Source organism: Nicotiana sylvestris, chromosome 4 (assembly GCF_000393655.2).
Source record: "Nicotiana sylvestris chromosome 4, ASM39365v2, whole genome shotgun sequence".
Classification (NCBI taxonomy): Eukaryota; Viridiplantae; Streptophyta; class Magnoliopsida; order Solanales; family Solanaceae; genus Nicotiana; species Nicotiana sylvestris.
In genome coordinates this window covers 108,530,522-108,538,046 of record NC_091060.1, presented here as the reverse complement: position 1 = coordinate 108,538,046, position 7,525 = coordinate 108,530,522, and the positions used below count along the sequence as shown (strand labels likewise).

At 35.5% G+C, this 7,525-nt stretch overlaps 2 protein-coding genes across 2 annotated transcripts; both read left to right on the top strand.

Moving 5' to 3' along the window:
• Positions 1-231: 231 nt before the first annotated feature.
• Positions 232-2,072, top strand: LOC138889976 (vicilin-like seed storage protein At2g18540). The gene is made up of 2 exons (XM_070173324.1): positions 232-459; positions 1,800-2,072. Exons 1-2 carry the CDS (start codon positions 232-234, stop codon positions 2,070-2,072), a joined length of 501 nt encoding a protein of 166 aa, XP_070029425.1.
• Positions 2,073-2,090: 18 nt separating this feature from the next.
• Positions 2,091-2,495, top strand: LOC138889975 (uncharacterized). Its single transcript, XM_070173323.1, has one exon. It carries the CDS (start codon positions 2,091-2,093, stop codon positions 2,493-2,495), a length of 405 nt encoding a protein of 134 aa, XP_070029424.1.
• Positions 2,496-7,525: the final 5,030 nt, after the last annotated feature.

Below are 7,525 nucleotides of genomic sequence, written 5' to 3'. Positions count from 1 at the left end.
ACATTTAGCAAGAATCAATGAACCTATTTGAGATTTAAACTCTGAAACAATTAACAATCATCTTAACAGGGAATTCAAAACAACATGATTCACTAACATGCTGATTTTGGAGCAAAATTCATTAAACATAGGTTAAACAATTAAACTAAACCCTAAATGAAGAACTACTGATTTTAGACGCAAATACAATAGTTAGCCCTAAACTTAACTTAGTAACACTGACAATTAGTTATGGGGAAAAGAAAACAAAATTCAAACGACTTAAAATTAAAGCTAACTGACCCCTTTCCCTTTTTTAAGACAGAAGAAGAAGAAGAAGAAGAAGAAGAAGAAGAAGAAGAAGAAGAAGAAGAAGAAGAAGAAGAAGAAGAAGAAGAAGAAGAAGAAGAAGAAAAGAAGAAGAAGAAATTTGAAAATGTAAGGAGGCTCCAGAAAAGCAAGATGATGAGAAGAAAAAAAGTAAAAAAAGGAACAAATACCTAGCAAAGAATGACTGGCCATTCCGATTGGAATCGTCTTCTCCGATTTAACCCAAAAATTGGTTTCAAATGATTGTTCCCATCGAGAACAAACAAGTGATACCCATTTCGGCTCAAATCGTCTATGAAGGCTTATGCATGTCCATCCCATATTTGAAATGGCTCCAATTCGATAAGCCTCTTGGGCAATCATCAAGATGTGATGGGTGGAAGGAGGAAGGGGACGACCTAGTGAGGTTTTGGGTGGGCTTGGGCGAATTAGGGTTTTGGAGGTTCCTGGTTTAGATCTAAAATTTGGCGTGTTTGGTAATGATTCGAGGGAAACGGGTTGAAGATTTGAATAGAGGAGGGCAAGGGGATTATATAGTATCAATTTGGAGGGGATCAGAGTGGTTTATGCCATCGCCGTCGGCGGATATGTTGGAGGTTTCAGGGGCGGCGGGCTCTAGGGTTTTGAGAGACAAGGGGGTGAGGAGAAGACTGAGGGGGTTGACAGGGGTATGGGGGCATTTGGACACTATTATATGAAAGGGAGTTGAGTTCTCAGTCGTTGGATCATGCAAGATCAACGGTTGGAATATGATTGAGCCAAACGGCACCGTTTTGAACCAGTTACAACGGATCGGGTTTAGGGGGAAACTCGACCTGGGTGGAACGGGTTTCAGGGGGAAAATGATTTTGGGCCTAGGGGGAAATTAATTGAATTGGCCCAAAAATCAGATTTCTTTGTTTCTTTTCCTTTTCTTTTTATTTTCCAATTTCTTTCTTTCTCAAATTAAAATAAATCTAAACTAACTCTTAAAAAATAAATTAACCTACTGAATTATATTAAACCTCAACATAATATTTACAATAATTAATTAAGTCCTAAATTAAAAGAAAAAGCTACAAAATTCGAATTTGAAAGAGTTAAAATGCAACATGAACTATTTTTGTGATTTTTCATATTTTATAAAATAACTAATTACTAATTAATTTAAAAACATAAAATTAAATCCTAAATGCAAATGCAATATATTTTTCCATGAATTAAATAAAATTAAACATGCACAGAAAAATGCAAACAATTAACAAAATGCTATAAACAATCTACGAAATTGCAAATAATGGGAAAATTTTATTTTTCTTGAATTTATGAGAATAATTCACATAGGGCAAAATCACGTGCTCACAGATAAGTGGATTGTGGATTTGCTAAACAAAATATGCAGATAGGATATAACATGAATTTCTTTCAAGCATGTCATTGCTGCTATTTTGGCCTAAAACTCATAAGATTAATTCATGTGTTCATAATTCCTATACGGTAAAGATATATAGAAGTGTCTAGAGCTAGAGGATGGTCTAGAAAAAAAAGATGAAACTATGGAGGAGCAGAAAAATAACGAAAATCAAGAAAGTAAAGTGGGGGTAGATCCTGAGGATAGTAAGAAGAAGAAGAAGAAGAAGAAGAAGAAGAAGAAAAGAAGAAGAAGAAGAAGAAGAAGAAGAAGAAGAAGAAGAAGAAGAAGAAGAAGAAGAAGAAGGAACGAAAATGAAATGAATGAGGAGATTAAGGAAAACAAATATATGCTTTCTCTACCTTTCCGCTAGAAGCAAAGAAGAGAGAAGATGGACAAACAATCTGGGCGTTTTCTAGAAGTGCTCAATCAGGTATATATTAATCTACCTTTCACAAAGGTACTCTCACAAATTTCAACATATGTCAAGTTCTTAAAGGAGATACTGTCTAACAAGAGAAAAGTGAAAGAGACTTTGGTTGCCAAGCTCACCGAACATTGTAGTACAATTCTGCAAAATAAGCTCCCTCAAAAGTGTGTAGATTCAGGGATTTTCCCTATACCTTACTCTCTAGGAAGTATTAACTTTGAAAAATCTTTATCTGATTCATGTGTTTCTATTAATCTTATTCCCTTGTCTATTTTTAGGAGCCTTGAGAAAGAAATCGGAGAAATTAGATATGTATATGTGTCTTTGCAGCTGACGGATCAGACCAGAATAATACCGAAGAAATAGTGAAAGATGTGCTAGTTCGGGTGGACAAATTTGCATTCTATGTGGACTTATGGTAAGGATGAAAGAGAATAAGGAGGTCCAACTGATTCTAGGTAGACCCTTCTTAGCTACTGGCAGAGTTATACAAGATATTCAGGAAAGCCAGCTCATGCTAAGAGTAGGGGAAGAGAGAGTGGTGTTCAATATGAAAGAGGCAACAGGGTCACCTAGAGAGGAATTGGCTGCATACTCTCATTTTATGGTGGATGTCCTAAACGAGCTAGCTGAAGAGGACAAGCATGATAAGTATGAGGTGTGCCCGAAGAGGTTAGAGAAAAAAATCTCGGCAAGATTGTGTGCAATGGATCAGGCGTGCAAAACGGACCTCGACATTGATTCATACCCAGACTAGATGATTCAGGGGAGTGTTCTTTACCTCTTGCTCTTTATTTTTGTGTCATGGTGACATGTCACAATTTAAAGTGTGGGATGAGGGATGTAAATATGTATATATATTTTCTTTATGCTACAATTTAAAGTGTGGGATGAGGGATGTAAATATGTATATATATTTTCTTTGTGCGTGTTTTCGTCATTATTATTTAACTTTTTCTGACAATGGATCTCCTCCACAGTATTCTTGAGGGATTAAGGTCGAAACAAAAACACACAAAAATAAAAATAAAAACCAAAAATGTGTCTTTTATTTTCTTAGGTAGTGTAACAATTCCCTTGATTTTTTTATATCGCAGTTCTTTTCTAAAGGTTTTTGCTTGAACCGGGTGTAGTTAATTGTTTTTAGAAATAAAGGAGTATTGAGTTGTAGTGCTAATTGGAGGCAATTTTCTTGACTTTGTTGTGCCTTGAGAGTGGTGAGTGCCTAAGTTATGACGTATAGACTCCGTTCTTAACTCATGAATAAGCACCTTAATTTGTTTGATCTCGACTTTGCTTAAATGCCTTGACTAGAGAGTCGGGATAAATTCGGTTCTAAATGTGTTATGTGTCAATATGTGTGTGTGATTTTGTTGATATTATGTGTATGTTAGTTGATGTCTAGAACTTGCCCTGCGTGTTTTCAAAGCAAAATAGCAATCTTGTTCAGTCTAGGACATGATAGAGGCATTTTTTTTGTTGAGCCAGATATATGTCTTTGACCCACCTAATTGTTGTGTATCCTAGTTAGCCATCTTGAGTATGTAATCTTATTTCTTTGGCAACCACATAACAAGTATGACCCCTTTGTTGTAACCGACCATCTGTTTGAACCTTTTACCTCTCTCGAGCACTTGAAACTATTATGAGCTTGTTAAAATCCAAGTAGAGGTATGAATGGTTTTTTGAGTGGAACTAAAAAAATGGAGAAAGATGCAATATTTGAAAATTTGTGAAAGTCACATGTAAGGAATTGAAAAAAAAAATGAATTTGCTTGGGAAAAAACAGAACCTTGAAATAAAAAAAGGAGAGAATATGTGTATGTATTAGAAAGAAAAAATTGATTCCTTGCTAGTGATAGTTCTCATCTTATTTTGCTTAAGAAAATTGGGATCTTGATGCTATTATGTTGTGAAGGTTGGAATTTGGTTCAACATAAGTGTGGGGTTTGAATTTTTAATGTATATGTATTAAAGTATTCAGGGAGATGTAGCCACTATATCCAACTGTATACTACCCATATCGCATCCTACATTACAATAAAATAAAGTCTTATTTGATCTTTGACTGAGTGAGCTCGAATTAGTAAAGTATTACATTACGGGCAAGTCTATGCTACGTCTTCTATGGCACATGAATTTTAATTCTGAAAGTGAGTGAATTCTGTCTATCTTGAGTTCCTATTTGTTGTTGAACTTTCTTGTGTGTGGAAGTACTATCTATTGTTTGTGTGAGCGCACATGACTTGTGAAGGAAAGATAATATCTTTGGAATCTATGTTAGAGTAAGTGAGCAGGTTTTTAAAAAATACGAGGTGCTTGTGAGTTGAGTCTTGAGGCTAGGATATTAGGATATGGTGCTTAGTTAGCTTTAATTACTCTTGGCAGGATGAGTTAGGAAAGTTACTCGAAAATGTCGTCTCTCTTTGAAGTGCGATTTGATTGCTTGGGTCGAGTGGAAAAAATAGACCTCTGAACTTGCCACTAATGCGGCACATGGTGCGCCGTCTGGGGTATCGCGGTAGTGTAATTTTTCATCTAACTTTTCTCACTTCGGCTTATAGAGGGTAGTTTTGTCCGGATCCGTTCCTAATTAATGGTATAAATATATCAAAAAACGATTTTTAGAGGACTTTGAACCTATGGAAGATTAGAAAAGCTTTGGAGACTTTGAGTCACAAGGATTCATCATTGTTTCCTCAATTCAATACCCGAGTTTGGATCGAATTTATATTTTCCTATTCTTTAACTCTATTTGTGATGACTTCCTCCATGATGAGTTTTTAATCAAAATTATCTCTTATCTTTGAGTATAGATTTAATATGTCCTTAAAATATCACCTAGAGCACTTATTATCCTTTAACTTTGCAAAAACTGAGCAGATATAGTCTCACTAACGAAGAAGATAAACAGAAAGCATAAAAGTAACGGTGCTCTCAAGTGATTCTCGCCAGACCTCGGAAAAAAGTCTCACGTTTCTTCCTTGAATGGTTTTGTCTCAAACTTAATGAGAATATACTTTTAATATTCATCCCATATTTTATGTTTTGTCACAAGGGTTGCATGTAATTAACCTCAACAATGATCACACATGTCCTCTCAATCTCAAAAACCACTAGTGTGTAGGCAAAAATTATCTATAATATAATCAAACTATGTTAACATTCAAGAGGCATTCATAGACTGCCAGGTGTCAGAAATGCGACTTTAATAAAGACCTGCCCAGGGAGGAAGTGGTTCCGTAAATGATGAAGGTCGTGGTCGAAGAGTCAACAAGGATCAAGGTCGAGGTCAAGCATCCCAGATAAAATTATAACAGCTAGTTTCAAGATAGAACACTAAAAAAAATATTCTAGTTACTATTAGGGTTTCTAAGAATATGTTCTCGATATATAGAAAGAGATACAATGATAGGGGACATGAGATATTCATTTGTAAAAAAACACATTGACTTGATAGAGAGAATATGATCATATTACAAGCATACAAAAACAATCTTTTCACTAAGATTCTTGTCTAGTTTTTCCACCCTATCTAAGAACAACCTGAGTGTTCTAAGGCTCATCAATCATTCTTCATTGTCAGGAAGAATATTCACAAATCTCACCCTTTTTTTGGGTACTCGCACGCTTCTATTTACTTAAATGTCATTTATTGCTATTTATTTACTATTTAATGATATCTTCCATCGTTTTGGTGTAAGATTTTCTTACGTTTATTGGTGGCCCAATAAGTTTAAGACCCATAATTAATATTTAATTAATGAGCAAATCTCATCCGTCTGATCGGTTACTTGATGGACGTACCGGACTAAGTGAGAACCTCTATAAATTGGCCATCTCCCCATCCATTAGGGTTACCGTATTTTTATTTCTCTCTTTCATCACTAAAGTCGGCGGTAACAAAAGCTAGGGCAAGGGGCGAGAAACCAATTTTGATAAACGCTTCCGCTTCGTGATAATGGCTTACGATTCAGGTATATTTTCTGTAATAATTTTATGTAAGATTATCATGTTCAAGATCCTGGTGTGCAATTCAAGTTTATGTTTACATTTGAATCATCGAATATTGTTATTAGTGCTCACATTCATTACCATTCTGTCAATATACATATTATCTGTCATAAAACCGATAACCTTATCCTTAGGATATTATTATTAGTTAAGATTGACTCTTCATTATTTAAATCTAATTAGTTGAACCAAGACCTATATTTTTTGTCAAACAATTAGAATGCTATAACCAGATGATATCTTAACATAGAGTAAATGGAAGATAGAGATTCAGAAAAGTCCCCTGTTTTCTTTATCCAACATGTTTATCTGAGCACAAGTGTGAGAGTGGGCGAATGGTAGACTCATGGCCTATTGTGAATCCATGTTTCACACTACTGAAATGCACCTAGAAAATAACAAGCATCAAAATCACGGGGCTATCCATACCGAGCCCTTCAATCGCCCACCTGCCGCCGCTGCAGCGGCGCCCGACTCCGCAACCGTCCCCTCTTTTATGGAGTTATCATTAATTGACTTTAAATTAGCCACCAATAATTTCAGCTCTGAATTAATTGTGTTTGAAATTGCAACTGGCAGATGCTTTAACAAATAGTGTAGTATTTAATTGAATGGGAAGAGGATCATGAAATAACTGCCACTGCTGGAAAGAATCGGTTGACCATCTTTTCCGAGGATGTTGTCTTTTGATTCATTACCATAACCCTGAAACCAAACTGATAGCTAATGTGTAAAGGAAGTATCCAGGCATGCAGTGCCTTGGATCACATGTGTTTTAACTTAACTGTAGTTAGGTCACCTTGTAACTGTAGTTAGCTGATAATGGTACAGTTGTCCATGAGTTGGCACTAGTTAGTTGGTTAAAGTAGAAGTTAGTTATATAGAGTTGTACAGTGCAATTCCGATACAATTGAAGATGAAGATTTCATTCGAAACGGCAACGTAAACCTTGCCTGAAGAGATTAAAGCTTGTCAATTTTGGGAGAAAGTACGATTTGGGGAAGAAGCTCGATGGCAGGCACTGTTCGTCTCTTCCGTTAGCGAGACCTCGGTTTTTGTAAAGTTAAAGGACAATAAGTGCTCCAACTGATATTTTAAGGACAATGTTAGACCTATACCCAAAGATAAGGGACAATTTTGGATAAAACTTCCCTTCATGATTATCGAGTAGTTTACTTTAAGGTGTGATGGATATGGTGTTTTGATTGATATTAATGAATTTTAACTCTAGTATTTTGCATGAATTCGTTTATGGAGCTTTGAATTGATTGCAATTTTGTTCACCTAATTATTTAGTCGAAAGAGAAATAATTTGGGTGATTATCTTTGCACTATTTCGTTTGGTTTAATTCAGTGATCTTGTAAGTAATCGAAAAGAGCTT